General features: G+C 62.4%; 2 protein-coding genes across 3 annotated transcripts; one reads left to right on the top strand and one right to left on the bottom strand.

Moving 5' to 3' along the window:
• The first annotated feature begins 2,485 nt into the window (after positions 1-2,485).
• MPEG1 (macrophage expressed 1) lies at positions 2,486-6,194 on the top strand. The gene has a single exon (XM_074918164.1). The coding sequence runs from the start codon at positions 2,486-2,488 to the stop codon at positions 4,646-4,648; it is 2,163 nt and encodes a 720-aa protein (XP_074774265.1). The 3' UTR covers positions 4,649-6,194.
• Positions 6,195-6,485: 291 nt separating this feature from the next.
• DTX4 (deltex E3 ubiquitin ligase 4) lies at positions 6,486-15,674 on the bottom strand. 2 transcript variants are annotated; one of them, XM_074918208.1, is made up of 9 exons: positions 15,401-15,673; positions 11,428-12,151; positions 10,466-10,527; positions 10,162-10,323; positions 9,981-10,042; positions 9,528-9,680; positions 8,656-8,817; positions 8,187-8,276; positions 6,487-7,824 (listed from the first exon to the last, which is right to left on the bottom strand). In XM_074918208.1, the coding sequence occupies exons 1-9, from the start codon at positions 15,609-15,611 to the stop codon at positions 7,591-7,593; spliced, it is 1,860 nt and encodes a 619-aa protein (XP_074774309.1). In that variant the 5' UTR covers positions 15,612-15,673; the 3' UTR covers positions 6,487-7,590. The 2 variants fall into 2 exon arrangements, with proteins under 2 accessions (XP_074774310.1, XP_074774309.1); XM_074918209.1 differs by lacking the exon at positions 8,187-8,276 and having other exon boundaries at positions 6,486-7,824; positions 15,401-15,674.
• Between the last annotated feature and the right edge of the window lie 263 nt (positions 15,675-15,937).

The following is a 15,937-nucleotide window of genomic DNA, read 5'->3' as shown; positions in this document are numbered from 1 at the left end:
TAATTTATTCTCAGCTTCCCAGTGCTGGGAACAAGCAGCAGGAGGAGGCTATCACAACGCACACTGCCGGGAATCCCAGCCCACAGAAAGCCCTGGCATGATGATGAGGATGATGATGCACGAACCTGGCATGCCAGGGCACCGTGTCCTTGGGGCTGGGACTCAGGTCGCCAAGTGTCCCTGCCAGACCCGGCAATGAGGCCAGAAGTCAGACCTGGCACCCAGCAGCGGCACCAAAAAGATTTTGTTGCCCCTATCCGTCCCAGGCCCTGCTGGGTTGGGTTGCATCAGCGCTGTGGCTGCTTGTGAGCAGCACGTCCACCCAGGTCCCAAGCATTTAATGGCTCTGCTGTTGCCGGGGGAAGGTCCAAACCACATTTCCCCTCCTGGTCCAGCACCTGCAGCTCTGCTGGTGGCCATCCTCCCTTGCTTCCCCTTCCTCACCCTCTGGATGGCGGCAGCAGCCCTACCCAGGGCTCTGCCTCCCCTACCAGCGCCCACCAACCGGTGAGCATGGCTTGCTCTCCTACTTTGGCATTTGCTTATTCCCTCTGGTGATCAGGAAGGAATTTTTTTTTTTTTTAAATCCCTCAGCTGGGTGCAGCAGACAAGTTTTGCCTTGCTTGGCCACATCTTAGTCACCACGGGACAGGATGGCTTGCAGCAGCAGGCATGGCATAGAGAAGCCCTGGTTTCTATTTGGGAGCTGCTCCTGCATGGTGGAGAGACAAGGCAGCTCCTGTCTGCCCCACAGGGCTTCTCTCCCTCCTCCAATCCCAGGGACCTCAGCCATTGCTGCACCAGGGGCCACTGCTATACTGCTTTTGGCTGGGATAGAATTAATTTTCTACATACTAGCCAGTATAGAAAAAACTATAAAACTACAGACTGTGGTTTGTATTTGTGCTGAAACAGTGTTGATAATAAAGGGATGTTTTAGTTATCACTGAGCAGTGCTTACACAGAGCCAAGGCCTTTTCTGCTTCTCACACCACCCAACCAGTGAGTAGACTGGGGGTGCACAAAGAGTTGGGAGGAGACACAGCTGGGACAAATGACCCCCACCAACCAAAGGGATATTCCAAAACATAGCCTCATACTAGCTGCTATGAAGAAAATTAACTCTATCACAGCCAAAACCAGCATATCTACTTAGACTTCGAAGTTGGGTGACAGCAAAACACATGGCTGGATTTTAGGTGAGCTGAACTCCCAGCCCAGTGTGAAATGCAGATGGCTCCAGGTTGGTGTGGGAGCCTCCAGCAAGGGGCTCCCCACATCAGTGTTTTCCAGCTACTCTGGGGCCCAAGCCCCACACTGGGGCCAGGAGACCATCCCCGACAGTGTTCCTGTCATCTGTTCCCTACCCCATCCCAGCGTTATCCTGGCAAAAGCACACACACATCTACAGTCGTCCCCCCCCCGCCTCCATCACAGCTCTTGCTTCAGCCTCATTCCATGCCAGAACCATCCTGGGAAGAGGAACTAACCAGCAAAAATAGGGGAAGTGAGCCTGTCCGTATGGAAAGTCACAGCTTTCACAGCAGAAGCTGCTTTAACTGTTTATTCCTCAAAACATGCAGCAGCTGCCCTGTGCCGCTGAAATGGGGACCCAGACAAACGCCAGCATCCCTGAGCAGAGCCGCCTCAGCACCACTGGGACCAGCCTCCCACGGCTCAGTGGCCCTGAGCAGGAGGTGCTTTTCCCAGCTGGGGACACTGGAGACCCCAGGGGAAGGACAGGGATGGAATAGAGGAGGCTGCAGAGGGGCCTAATGTAGATGTTGGTATGGGGGGACCGACACCTGTGCCACAGGCTGGTCCCCATGAGGGGGAACCTCCAAACCCACCAGTGCCTGACCCAGGGTCCTGGGCAGCCTCTTCCCCACGAGAGAAGAGAGACAAGCTGTGCACTGTCCCCACACCAAAACCACACTGCACCACCTCCACCCTTCCTCTCCTCACCTTTGCCACAGAGAAAAGCCTCGCAGTCAGTGACAAAGCCCACGCAACCGGGGCCAGATCTCACCCCGTCATGAGAGCGGGGCCCCAAGGCTGTAGGGCTGGGGACAGGTGTCCCTTGCATGGCACAAAGGAGCCAGGGTCACCCAGGGACAAGGGGGATTCATCTGAGGGAGTCACCCAAGCACTGGCCAAGGGAGATTCACACAGTGCAATTCCCTGGGCACGGCGCAGAGCTTTCTCCCTGCTCCATCCCCAGCAGAGCAGCTTTCATGGGGAGAAGAAGATTTTGCAACAGGGAGGCAATGAGCTCCGGGCACTTCTGTTTTCTGCTTCCCACCCACTTGCCTCAGATCCACTCAGTCATTTCTCACCTTCATCAGTTCTCACTTCTCCTTTCCCTTTTGTTAATTCAACCCCCAAAAGGAGGAACCACCCAGCAGCTGCAACCCCAGTCAGCTCATTTCCTCAGCTCCCGCCTCACCGCTCGGACGCCTGGTGAGGGCCCTGTGCCGATTCAGCCATGGGCTGGGTGCTGGGGGGGGTCCTGCTCGCCTGGGTGTCAGTGGCTTGGGTGAGAGGGGCTGAGCAGTCCCAGGAGCTGTCTTCCTCTGCGGGGTTTTCAGAGTGCAAGCAGGCCCTGAAGCTCCCAAGTCTGGAAGTCCTGCCGGGAGGGGGCTGGGATAATCTCAGGAATTTGGATATGGGCAGAGTTATCAACCTGAGCTACTCACTGTGTAAGACCACAGAAGACGGATCTTACATCATCCCAGATGAGATCTTCACTATCCCTCGCAAGCAGAGCAACCTGGACTTCAACTCCGAGATCATCGAGTCCTGGAAAGATTACCAAAGCGTCACCTCTGCCTCCATCAACCTGGAGCTGTGCCTCTTCTCCTCCATCAATGGCAAGTTCTCCTATGACTTCCACCGGACCAAGACCCACCAAGTGAAAGACCACGCTGTCACCACCCGAGTGCAAGTCAGGAACCTGGTTTACACAGCCAAGATCAACCCAGGGGCAGTCCTGGACAAGGGCTTCAAGAAGCAGCTGCTGATGATTGCCAGCCACCTGGAGAACAACCAGACGCGGATGGCTGATTTTCTGGCTGAGGTGCTGGTGCTTAACTATGGCACCCACACCATCACCTCTGTGGATGCTGGGGCCAGCTTGGTGCAGGAGGATCAGATCAAGGCCACCTTCCTGAAGGACAGCTGGGCCGCACGGAGTGCGGTCACCGCCTCGGCAGGCGTGGCCTTCCACAGCATCATCAGCGTGAAAAACGAGGAATCCCTGGACATCAGCTCTGGCTTCACCAAGCAGTATCTAGAGAACCGCACCAACTCTAGGGTAGAGAGCATCGGTGGCACCCCCTTTTACCCAGGTATCACCCTAAAGACCTGGCAGGAGGGGATCAGAAACCAGCTGGTGGCTCTCGACCGCTCAGGGCTGCCCCTGTACTTCTTCATCAACCCCAGCACCCTGCCAGAGCTGCCCACGCCCATGGTGAAGAAGCTGGCCAGGCGAGTGGAGATGGCGATCCGCCGCTACTACACCTTCAATACCTACCCGGGCTGCACTGATGTCACCTCGCCCAACTTCAACTTCCATGCCAATGCCGACGATGGCTCCTGTGAGGGTGTCATTACCAACTTCACCTTCGGGGGAGTCTTCCAGGAGTGTGCGGGGCTGGCTGGCCCCGACACCAGCACACTGTGCCGGGCGCTGGAGCAGAGGAACCCCCTCACTGGGGCTTTTTCCTGCCCCACCACCTACACTCCAGTGCTGCTGGGCACGCAGGAGCGGGAGGAAGGCCACAGCCATCTGGAGTGCCACAACAAGTGCACTTTGGGCATCTTCTGCCACCGCGTGTGCCAGGACATCTTCTGGCTCTCCCGGGTACAATTCAGCGCCTACTGGTGTGCCACGAGCGGGCCAGTCGCCCCAGGCTCGGGATACCTCTTTGGGGGGCTGTACAGCGCCCACAGCGCCAACTCCATCACTGGTGCCCAGTCCTGCCCCTCAGGGTACTTCCCGCTGAAGCTCTTCGATGAGCTCAGGGTGTGTGTGAGCCAGGATTATGAGGCGGGTGGCCAGTACGCAGTGCCCTTTGGGGGCTTCTTCAGCTGCCAGGCAGGGAACCCCCTGGTGGGGCAGCACCAGGGCACGGCTGAGGACCCCTATGCCAAAAGCTGCCCCCCAGGCTTCAGCCAGCACTTGGCGCTCATCAGCGATAGCTGCCAGGTGCAGTACTGCGTCCGGGCTGGTGTCTTCACGGGGGGCTCCCTGCCGCCCGCCCGCCTGCCACCCTTCACCCAGCCCCCCGCCAACCTGCCGGCCATCGACACCGTGCTGGTGAGCAGCGGGGACAGGGACAGCGCCTGGGTCAGGGATGGGCAGAGCCACATGTGGCGGCTGGCCCAGCCCGAAGAGGTCCGGCACACGGTGGAGATGGTGAGGAGCCGGGGGCTAACGGGGGGCGAGGTGGCTGGCATCACCGCGGCAGTCCTGGCAGGGCTGGCCACCACCCTGGCCATGCTCTACTACAGCCGCCAGAGGTACAAGGCGAGGGGGTACCGCGCGGTGGGCGAAGGGGACAGGGCAGCCGCCGCGAGCCCCGAGGACAGCACGGTGCTGAGCGTGGGTGAAGGGTACCAGCGAGAGCCGGAGGGGCTGACGGCGTGAGCGTCCCATCCCCCTGCAGCTGCCAGGCAATGCCTTGTGCCCCAGACCCTGGCGAAGCCCCCACCCAACACCCCTTCCAGGGACAAAGCTGCGCTGCGTCACCAGCCCCCTGCCCCTCACCCCCCGGAGCCAAGGGTCTCTCTCCCCAGAGGGGCCTCAGGCTCACCCCTCCATGGGGTGACACACGCTCTCGTCCTCCACCGCACCCCCAAGCTCCAGCCTCGCACACCTGGGAGGCTCCGTGGCCCTTCAGACATCCCTCCCTGGCTGACCTTGGAGGCCAACTCCCAGGGTCAGCCTGTCATCAGCCCCTGCACCTCCACAGCAGCATCTCCTCCCTCCAAACCGTCCCGGAGCTCAGCCCCTTCAGAGACAAATGAGTTTCCCTTCCACTGCAAACCATGCCCCAGCAGTCCCTCTGCCCCAAAACCAAAAAAGGAGGCTCAGGGCCCTTCAGCCAGCTGCCGGGGACACTGGTGCCCAAGGAGAAGGAAGCCCTGAGCACAGCTGTATCTTTCCCCCAGGCTGGCCCCAAAAAGCCAGGGGAAGCTGCGCAACACCCCCCTACTCTCCCCTGACACACAAACACACCCGCAGGACCCCAGCCCATCCAGGGTGGAGACTTGCTGCTAGGAAAAACACGGGGTGAGGATGCATGCTGGGGCCCGACTCCTGGGAAAAGACCTCCAGCCCTGCAAGCCCAGAAAGCCCCCCCAGGTACTGCAGGCGCCTAGGGCCGGCACAGTCAGCATTATCAATGCTTCGCCTTGCAGGAAAGAAGGGAGCAGGGCGGCCCCGTGGAGACGTGCACGGGGTTAGCCACCAATTTCTGTCCCCTGCAACCGGAGGGCAACCCCTGTCTCCATGTATATCTATCGGGATAGATATACACACACATGCAGAGAGGCACGGATCTGTTTTATTTCAGCCAGCAACTAATTGCGTAGGCAACACAGCATTAAAAAAGTCATGTTATGAAAAGACTGTGTCACGTTGAGAGCCGTCCGGCCAGCAGGCAGGGAGGGTGGGGGAAACCCCCCTCCTCCCCCAGATCACGGGAGGGTTTTGCATAGCTCCAGCCAGGGTTTTTCTGCAATGGGGGAAGCCCGGGGCTCAGGTGGAGGAGAGATCACACTGCCACAGCTCCCCTGGCTTCAGAGCCGCCCAAAATGGGGATTTTCCTGGGGAAAGAGGTTTTTCTGCCTTGAGGTAGAAAATAACATCCCATGCTAAGGACGGCTGGGAACAGACTAGTGCAAAGGCAACTGAGAGGGACAAGGGGTGCCTCGCCCTCCCCACGGTGCCCCCTCGCTCGCCTGGCCACACAGACGACGGACAGAAGACAACAGAGAGGCCAGGCCATGCAGGGACAGCGAACGTCCCCTGCCATCTCTTTTATTGACCCCCACCCCCCCCACCTCCATGGGGCGGCCAGCTAGGGGCAACACACCCTCCAGTCTGGGGAGAGGAAAAACAACGACAACAGAATGATGCACAGCAGGACGGGTCTCCCCCCTGCACCACCGTCACCTGGCACAGAGGGCAAGGTGAGCCCCCCCCCCCCCCCCCCCCAGGAAAACCAAGAGGGGAATGCAACAAAACGAGCTAGGAGGCCCCAAGCCCCCAGGAAGCAACAGCGCAGGGCTGGGTGCTGCCCCCCGCTCTCCTCTCCAAGGCCGGGGGTCTCCCAGGACAGGAGCACAGCCAGCCCCCCAACTGTGGGGGCCTCCCGGGCACGCCATTGCAGCTGGCTCTGACAGGCCCTATGAAGTCCCCTGGGGACTGCAGGGACCCCAAGATGCCATGCAACCCCACAACCACCCCCCACACTCCCCTCCCCATGCCAACCCCCCTGGCCCCAGCCCACTGCCAGCCAGCTGCCTCCTCCCCTGGGGCTCCCCAGCAAGAAGAGGAACTGTTCCCACCCACACCCGCATCTGGCCCCATGGGGACCCACAGGTGACAGCCCCACCATGGGGCACGGACCCCCTTTGGAGTGGGAAGTCCCCACAGTAGGAGAGTGGTGCTACCCCCATCCCGCTTCCCCTCCCTGAGCACCACCGGGCTCAGCCCCCAGTCTGGCCACAGCATCACATTCTCCCAGCACCCAGGCCACCTCCCGGAACACCCCCACCTCTATGTACACATACACCACAAAACCCCAAAACATGAGGTATATAAAAATTCAACACGGGGACGCCCCCATACAAACAGTTCAAGGAACCCACTAGATGGGGGGTGGGAGTCAGGCCAGGAAACGTGCCTCCCCCCCTTCACTTCCTACCCCCTGCCTACCCCTCCCCAGCACAGGGCAGGGTGGGGGGGCCGCCAGCCCAGACAAGTGGACCCTGCAGGGCACAGCTCAGACACAGCCAAGAGGACAAGGGGACAAAGGGCTGGGGGGCCGGCCGAGGCAGACCGGGCCCCCACAACCTCCGGGGACACAGGAGACCAGTGGGGAGGTACCGGACAGGACAAACGAACGAACAGACGTCGGAAGGATGAGGCAGAGCGAGGGGGACTCCCACGGCTCCCGCTCCCACCCCAGGCCAGGTCCCAGCCCCAGGTGGGTGTCAGGGGCGTTGCGTCAGGCTGGGACCGCCCGATGGAGGAAGAGGAGGAGGGAGGGGAGCCTGGCACCCCCCAAGCCCTCGGCATGGCGGCAGCGGGGACAGGTCACCGGCTGGAGGGGACGGCCAGGTCAGCAGGCAGCCCCGTGGCTCTGTGGGGGGAGGCTCCCTCCCTCCCCGCACAGGAGTGAAGGGGATGGCCAAAAGGGCCTTCTCCCGCATTCCCGGCCAGCCTGGGGATGCTCCCACTTGGCAGGTGCCACTGGCAGCAGGGGGCTTCGGGTGCCCCCTGCAAAGCCCCCAGGCGGGTTTCTCCAGCAGCTTTATCCTCGGGGGCACGGGCACCCCTTCCCTTGCCTCCCTGCCATGGTCTCAGTCCTTCTCCTGCACCAGGCTCTCCTCCGTGATGCCCTGGGCTGCAAGCTCAGCCAGGACATTGTCCAGGTAGTTGATGTCAGGGTAGCCGTGGCCGGTGAGGTTGGAGCCGAACTCTGTCTTGTGGTGGATCTCGTTCCAGATCACCGTGTCCGACTCGCCTGTGGTGCTGGAGGTCCCGATGGCGAAGATCAAGCGCCGGTCCCAGGCTACCAGCAGCAACTTCAGTACCTGTGGAAGGGAAAAACAGGGCAGGCAGCAAGGCAAATGCGGGGTGAAAGAACCCACTTCTGCTCAGGGCATGCCTCATCTTGCAGGGGGTAACCCACAGCTAAGCCCTCCCAGGGAGCTCAGGATCCCAGCATGGGGTCTGACTCCAACCAAAACAGCGGGACTGGGCTGCAGAAGCCCCCCAGCACACAGGAATGTCGCTGGGCTCCTGCAGAGCATGCCAGATGGGCTATGGGGAAAACCTCCACCCAGATCCGCCTGCATAAGCCCCATCTGCTTTTCCCCACGCTCACTCCCTCTCCCCCTCAATATGCCCTTAGGCGTGCCTTGGCCAGCTCGAGCTGCCTGGGGGAGCCCCTCACCTTTCTGCCCTTCTCGCTGTCCGGCAGGTAGCAGTGCCGGGGGAAGCCACGGGCAGTGAAGCTCTTCCCAGGGTTTGGATGCTCCGGTCCCTGCAGTGTGTGGAGTGGGAGAGGAACGATACCCTTTTGGAACTCAAAAGGATGCTCTGGTCACAAGGGAACCCCCCAACCTCAGTGGATGCAGAGCTGCTCGCTACCGTGCTGGGCAGCCACACTCCAGCACGGTGGCCCTAAACACCATCACCCCCCCGCCACCAAGCAGACGTGGCCAACACTTTCATGCAGACACACCCCAGGCTTCCCACAACATCCTTACGGACATGCACCTCCCAAGACATCACGGAATGCAGAGCCCTCAGTGAAGGCACGAGCTGCAGCATGACCCAGTGGTGATGCAGCAGTGACAAGGGCCACCAGCCCCCACAGGGGACCACCCAAACACCCCCCTGAGCATAGGGCTGGGCCACACCTGCACCCCCGGGGGGATGTTGTAGATGATGCGGATGGTTTTGCAATCAGAGTGGCCCGGCAGTGCGTGAGGGATGATGTGATATTCCATCTTCCCTGGGGGCTGTGTCCCCGTCTTCACCCCATAGATGGTTTTGCAGGTAGGACACTGTAGGCTTCCATCCTGAGAGCAGGAAAAGAGAGGAACATAATGAAACCAGTATTCCCCAGCACCCAGCCAGACTGGGCACTTTGTCCCTGAGCAGCACTGAACACTGTTTTCATCACAAAAACAGACATTTCAAAACCACTCGGGAAGCAGCAGCTAGGACTGGGAGAATTTGCTATGGCGATCCAACTTTAACCAAAAACCAGAGGTCTGCATTTCTCTTCATCACTTTTACAGTCCTTGCTACTGTCCCTACCTCTGTTTTGGGTTTGGTTTTGGTTTCTTTTTCAAAGAGGGAAAGATAACAGATATTAAAAAACCCCAAGCAACATGAAATGCATTTTCCAGGAATGTTGAGCACAAAGGCTATTTGCAGAGGGTGCAGAAAAGCCCACCTGTGGCTGCACAAGCACTGCCCAGCGCCAGATGCCAGGTAGCTCTGCTCAAACATTCATGGATCAAGGTTCACCGCCACTAACGCTGGGAAGGAAAGCAAGGACATAAAACTGGACCTAGTGAGGGGGAAAAAACATCCACGCAACCCTGTTCTCTGATTTACCAGTTCCAAAGTGCTTGCTGCTGATAAAAATTAATCTCTTTATCAAAGTGGGGAGGTCAGAGCCCTCCAGGGCAGCAGGACTCGAGCAGCATCCCACGGAGGGCAGGTAGAGCTCAGCGGTCACTGAGCCGGGGGCTCAGGCATGCCCAGGGCTGCTGCCTCGCACCTTGTTGCCATTGTTGTACATGGCGACCAGGCAGTGGAGGTGGAAGACGTGGCCACATTTCACCAGCTTCCCCACCAGGTCAGGCTTGACGGCTGGCTGGGGTCCCTTGTAGCCGGAGGGTGCGGAGAGGCGCTCCATGCAGATGGTGCAGTCCTGTGTGGAAGGGAGGAGGGGTCAGGTAGACAGATGCAGCCGGAGCCTGGCCGAGGACACCCACGAGCTGCCCTGGGTTTGCCCAGGGACCAACACCCACCCCTGGTGCCATGCCGTCACCCTGGGCCACCATGGGGGCCGGCCAACACGGGCTCTTCGGAGCAGAACAGGGAGAGGGCAGAGCCACGCGAGGCAGCAGGAGACCCCGGCACGGCACAGGGGCATCACCCATGTCCCCAGTGGCTCCTCCCAGAGCAAAGTACCCTGGCAAAACCCTAGCGTGGCCCCCACTGCTCGCACCTCATCCGGCGGGTGCCGCACCTTCTGCAGGTATTTCTTCAGTACCTCCTCCGGGGTTTTACCTGCAGGACAGCAAGAGTCAGAGGGGCTGGAGGGCAGCACAAGGGAAACCCACTGCGGGGGGCAGCGGGAAGGGACTCGGGGGGCAGGAACAGGGGCCAAGTGGCAAAGCGCCTCTCACCCTTCTTGGCCTGTTTCTTGGTGGTCTTGCGGCAGGTGTGGGAGATGCCGGGGATAGACTGGATCTCACTTTTGCTGACGGGTGGGGGGTGCAGCACCAATTTGGGAGGCCGTGTCAGGCAGACGGGCAGCCCGGCCGCACTCATCAGGATCCCCGTGATCCCTGGGCAAGGGGGTTCAAAACGGCACTGAGGAACCAGCATCACCCCAAACATTCCCCCAAAACCACCCCACTGGGGCAGACTGTCCCCCAGGGAGGCCAGCACCTTCGGGCACCAGGCACCCCGCTGCAGCCCCATCCTCACCTGCCAGTGCTGGGTTGACAGGGCTGGAGCCAGTGAGGTTCTTCACAGGGACGGTGGGGACCCTGCGAGGAGCCAGCAAAGACCACATCAGGGCCAGCAGCAGGCACCCATGTCCCCACAGCCCCCAGGGGCCAGCAGGGGCCAGATAATAGTTGCCTGAGCAACTGTGCACAGGCCCTGGCTGGAAATAGAGAATCCCCTGATGGGGCGACATGCCCCCCCTGCCCCACTGCCGCCTTTTCTCTCGCTCTTTAGAAACCCCGCCTGCGTCTCCATTCACAGCCCCTTTTTGTCACCGCTCCCTGGGCCGGTCTGTTGTTTTTTTTCCTCTTTTCTCCTATGGCCACGTCGCTACCGCAGCTCTTTCCCCCCCCGCCCCTCCCCTTGGGGCTCTCTTCCATGGGAAAGTTTCCCGGCAGGTCAGGAGTGGAGGGAAGGGGGAGGATGGAGATGGAAAGGAAAGGGGCCAGGCTGTGACAGAAGGCTGACGGCAGAGCCAGACAAAGGGGAGAAACAGGCTCATTAAATGCCCACCCCCTCAAAAAAAAAAAGTATCTTTGGAGGGTGGGGGTCTGGAAGGACCCTTTCTCATGGGGCCTGAATGGCTTTTCTTTGGGCCTTTTGCAGTCCCCTACCCATCCCCTGCCATGGAGAGAAAGAGCAGCCTCAGCCTACTCATTGAGATGCAGGAGCCACCTCGTCCCCGCTCCACTCCCCAGGCACCCGTGGGGAAGGCGAGGGGCCCAGCAGAGCCCTCTGCCCACGGGAGGCTGGGGAACGCAGAGGTCTGTCTCCCACCAGGCTCATGGGTGACAGCACCCGCGCAGCGGGGAGCCCCACGGGGCTGCAGCCCCTCTGTGCCATGGAGAGGGGAGAAAAAAAAACCACAACAAAAACCACAAAACCACACTGTCCCTGTTCTTCCCTGAGCTACCCTCCCGCTCGCACACAGCAGGACTCACCCAGAGGCAATGAGCACCCGGGACTGGGCGATGGCCAGGCGCTGGAGGTGGCTGCGGTTCAGGGTGCCGAGGCTGGGACGAGACGCCTTGCTGCTGCCTGCGCCGGGGGGGCTGGCGGCGGAGCTCGCCGAGCTCAGGGCGGGTGTGCTGGCCGCCTGCCGCCGACCCCCTTGGGCTGCCAGCGGCTTCAGCGAGCCACGCACCATGGCCGTGCCGTCGGGCGCCTTGGCCCCGGGGGCCAGGACTGGGGCTTTGGGGGCGGTGGGTGGCACGGGGGGTGCTTTGCGGGGCTGCAGGGTGGCCGTGCCGGGGCCAGCAGCAGAGACGGTAGCTTTGACGCTCATGACTAGGAGGCACTGGGGACAGGCGCAGGCGGGGACTGGGGGGGCTGCTGCCGCCCCAGGGCTGGCCGGCCAGGACTGTGACTTGGGCAGGGTGCCCGAGACCAGCGGGTAGACCATGTCAAGGCGGCGGCGGACGCGGCGCTTGCGCTGGGTCTGCCTGTTGATCTGGCCCATGGTGGCAAAGTCGATGACGTAGCAGAAGCCAATGGCACTCAGGTCCACCCAGGGGTGCTGCTTCTCGTAGGCGCGCTGGATGGTGATGCCCACGTCCATGTCATAGGGTGTCCACGACCCGCTGTCGTTCTCCCACTCCCACACGACCCCCTTGCCCGGCGCTGAGGATGGGTCGTAGTAGCTGCGCCGGACAGGGCGGATAGTGCCTGGGGGAGGGTGAGAGGTGCTGTCAGACCCTGGCGCCTGCACCCACCTGTGGGCAGGGAGCGAAACCACCCCAACCTGCCCCACCGGTGCCGTTCGGCATGGGGACAGGGCGGCTTTCCGGCTCAGCTTTTGTCCCCGCCCTGCCAGGGGAGCGGTGTGCCTTGGTTTCCCCAGGCCACTGCCTGCAAGCTGCCCTGCTGCTGGCACACCCAAAAGGCCAGGGAGCCCCTGGGCTGTGCGTGCACAGCACTGGCATGCACCCCCAGCACGACTGGGGTGAGGAAAGGGCAGAATTCACCCCCATCAGACTATGGTGGTGGCCACCCTCCCAGCCCCAGCGTGCAGCCACTCAGCCCCGATGGGGATACACAGAACCACAGGCTCGGCCGCTCCAACCTGCTCCCAGGGACCTCCCATGGGAGCCTGATGAAACCAGGCACGTAGGCACCAGACTCCTTCAGTGCCCACCATGGCCCTGTTTCCCTCAGTTCTGGACTAGAACGAGGGAATAAAAGATTTAAGCAGCAGCTCTGAGCCCCACAGCAGTGACACGCACAGGCACCCACACGTGCAGGGGAGCGGGGCTCACACCAGCCCCACCATCTGCAGACGTCAAACTGGCCTATGACGAAAACCCAGCCCGTGGCACAGAGGGTTTTCCTGTGAGGCCGAGCAACGGAGTTCGAGCAGGACCCCCTGTCCAGCTCCTGCTCCCTATCAGCAAGCATTAAGAGTGGGATGAGAGCGCAAAGCATGAAGGCTTTGTGGCTTGCATCCTTATTTTTGCTGGGGATTTCCTTTTCCACCGCTTCCAGTCAACTAAGATGCATTCAAAGCATGGATACAAATTTTGGAAACTCCTACAATGAGGAGAAAGTCCTCCTTTTCGGGACATTTCATGGCACAGCAAGGCAGGCTGAACGTGGCCAGGCTCAGCCTCAGGGTCCCATCCTGAGCATGCTATTAGTGCTCAGAGTTGCTTCGTTAATAGGTGGGATGAGCTCACGAGCATCTCTGTCTCCACGCTCTTCTGCAAAACCCCACGACTCAGCCCCACTGCCAGCGGTAGGAACAAGAAAGCTCAAAGAGAAGAAATAATAAGCCTGCCTCTTCAGCTTTTCACCACGTGTCTTGCAAAGCCTGCAAGAATTTCAGTCCCTTTTCACCCCCACCTCTTCGCTGGGAGCAGCCGCCACCATCGGTCCCTGCACAGGACCACTTCCCATGAAAAAGTGAGCTAAAAAGGAAAAGCTGTTTATTAGCACTAATGAGAGGTGCACATCAAGCAATGCACTACGGAGAACAGGGTGCAGCTGCACCCCAGGCAAGCCAGGCCACCCATCCCCATCCTGCGAAGGGGCACCCAGGGGAGAAAAGCCGCCAGCACTGGCGGCACAAAGCGGGGCCGGAGGGGAGCGGTGATTTATTCTAATGTGGTGCGAGGCGGGGAGGGCAGCAGCGGCGGCATGCTGCATCTGGCAGTCCCCGGGCGGCGGTGTGGGAATGCCGCGCGTCCCCCCAGCCCAGCGCGGCCAGCCGGCCTCCCATTCAGCAGGGGAAGAAAAAGGGACAATAGCTATTCAGGGCCTGCCAGGGTCGCGACCCCCCCAAATCAGAGCTGTTTAATGACCCAAAATACCAACATCCCCAGCAACCCAGGGAGAGACAGAACAATCCCCCTTTCAGGCCTCCTTCCTCAGCAACAATAGTCCTCAGAGGCTGGCCCCCAGCCCCGCCGCAGAGGTCCCTTGTCCCCACACCCCCGGGTAGGGGAGGGTCCCCGCCAGCTTCCAGGGCTGCTGGGGGAAGGAAGACAAAAGAGCGCTTCGGTCACCCCACTGCACTCAGCACCCCCTGTCCCAGGGACAAGGGACATTGGCTGGTCCCCTTCCCACGGCCATCACTGGGGTGTTGTGGGGGAGGCACAAATCCCCTGAGCCAGCCTCTCCCCCATGGTGCCTGTGCCCCACATCCCAGACACTGCCAGGGCCATATGTGCCCCACCACCCTGGGAATCCTTCCACACCCCCACCACCCTGGGGACCCCAATGCCTGCTCATTGCCCCCCCACTCCCAAAAACCCCCCCTTTACCTGTCCAAGCTGCCACCCTGGGGACCAGCCCACCTGGCTGTGCCCTCCCTGAGCATCCCCCCACCTTGCTTGTGCCCCCAGCCTGAGCACCCCCATGGGCTGTTGTGACCCAGGGCAGGATTTGGCCCTCTAGCACTGTACAGCACCGGGCCTTTGGGGTTGACAATGGCTCAGAGGTAGCACAGAGGGAACTGGGCACGGTGGGGCAGGGCCCTGGGAAGGGTCTGCAGTGGATGGGCTCCATCCATGAAGGGACTGCAAGCTGGGAGAGAAAAAGGCTGTAGCATGCAACAGAGCCCAGGGAGGAGACCAGGCGGCACGACCCTGTACGGGACCAGGAACGCACGGGCAGGGCCGGGCAGCACAGGATACGGCAAAGCACAAGGTGGGACAGCAAAACGCAAGCTGGCAGTGGGCAACCCTGGGCAGCACAGGCTTGGGCAGCAGCACAGGACCGGGCAGCGAGGAGCAGAGCTGTGCAATTCCAGGGAAGCGCACGGCAAATCCAGATGCAGCAGGGGACAAGGCAACGCCATCCAGGCTCGGGCAGGATAACGCTGCGTGGCACCCGGCTGGGCAGCGCGACAGCCAGCAACGGGAGGGCAGCGCGGGCGGTGGGATGTCCCGCAGGGCGAGGCGGCGCAGCCATATGGGGCTGGGGCAGGCAGCCCGGCCCGGCCCGGCCCGGCAGCTCAGCACCGTCCAGCCCCGCGCAACGCGATTCCAAGTCGGGCAGCGCCGCGCAGTACCGGAGCCGGTAGGAAAGCGCTGCACGGCGCGACCTGCACCGACCGGCGCAGCGCAACAAGGGGCCTGGAAACGCGGAGCACGCCCGGATCCGCCGCGTCGGGGAGGAAAGCGCCCGAGCAGGGGCGGGGGGCGGCCCGGGGCCTGGCGCCACAACCCGGCGCGGAGCGGGACCGGGCAGCACAGCCCGGGAGCCGGCGGCACGGCGCGGTGCGGGGCCGGGGAGCCGCGGCAGCGGGGGCCGGGCGGGGAGCCCGGTGCTGCCGGGCAGCGCTGCGCGGCACCGGCGGGGCAGGGCAGGGCAGGGCGGCGCAACCGCAGCCCGGGGAGCCCGGCGCGGGGCCCGGGCGGGCCGAGGCGGGCAGGACGCGGCCGGGGCTGGGGGCGGCTCGCCCCGGGGCGGACTCACCGGTGTCCTGGCGGAACTGGTGCATGGACTGCAGGTCGATGATGTAGGGCGCCAGGCGGCTGTCGGCCTGGCCCAGCACCACGCTGCCGCCCGCCCGCGGCCCGGCGCGGGCCACCGCCTCGATGTGGTGGCTGACGGCCGGGCTGTAGGGCCGCCACCGCCCGTGCTCGTTCAGCCATTCCCACACCACCACGGCCGAGGCCAGCAGCATGGCTCCGCCGCCGCGGCCCGCCCCGGCCCGCCGCCTGCCCCGGCCCGGCCCCGGCCCCGGCCCCGGCTGGCCGCCGCAGACGCCCCGCGGCCGCTGCAGCCCGCCCCGCCGGCACTCGCATGCTCGGCGCGGCGCAGGGCTCTGCCCGCCCCCGCCCCGGGGCCGCCGAGCGGGCGCGGAGCCGAGGCCGCCCCTCAGCGCCGCCGCCGGGACCGGCTCCGCCCCGCGCGCGGGGGGGCGGGGCCGCGCCGCCCCTGACGTCACCGCGCCCGGGCCCGGCCCCCAGCGCCCGGGAGAAACCATTGCGGGGGGGGGGGGGCTTGGCC

The sequence above is a fragment of the Athene noctua genome, chromosome 14 (genome assembly GCF_965140245.1).
Source record: "Athene noctua chromosome 14, bAthNoc1.hap1.1, whole genome shotgun sequence".
Taxonomy (NCBI): Eukaryota; Metazoa; Chordata; class Aves; order Strigiformes; family Strigidae; genus Athene; species Athene noctua.
This window is presented reverse-complemented; position numbering and strand designations above follow the sequence as displayed.

Coding starts and splice junctions, on each gene's coding strand:
- DTX4 (XM_074918208.1), bottom strand. CDS start 15,611: ATGCTGCTGGCCTCGGCCGTGGTGGTGTGGGAATGGCTGAACGAGCAC. Junction 10,324..10,465: donor TGTCAACCCAGCACTGGCAG/GTGAGGATGGGG, acceptor CCCCTTGCCCAG/GGATCACGGGGATCCTGATG. Junction 7,825..8,186: donor ACAGCGAGAAGGGCAGAAAG/GTGAGGGGCTCC, acceptor TCCCTTCCACAG/GTACTGAAGTTGCTGCTGGT.
- MPEG1 (XM_074918164.1), top strand. CDS start 2,486: ATGGGCTGGGTGCTGGGGGGGGTCCTGCTCGCCTGGGTGTCAGTGGCT.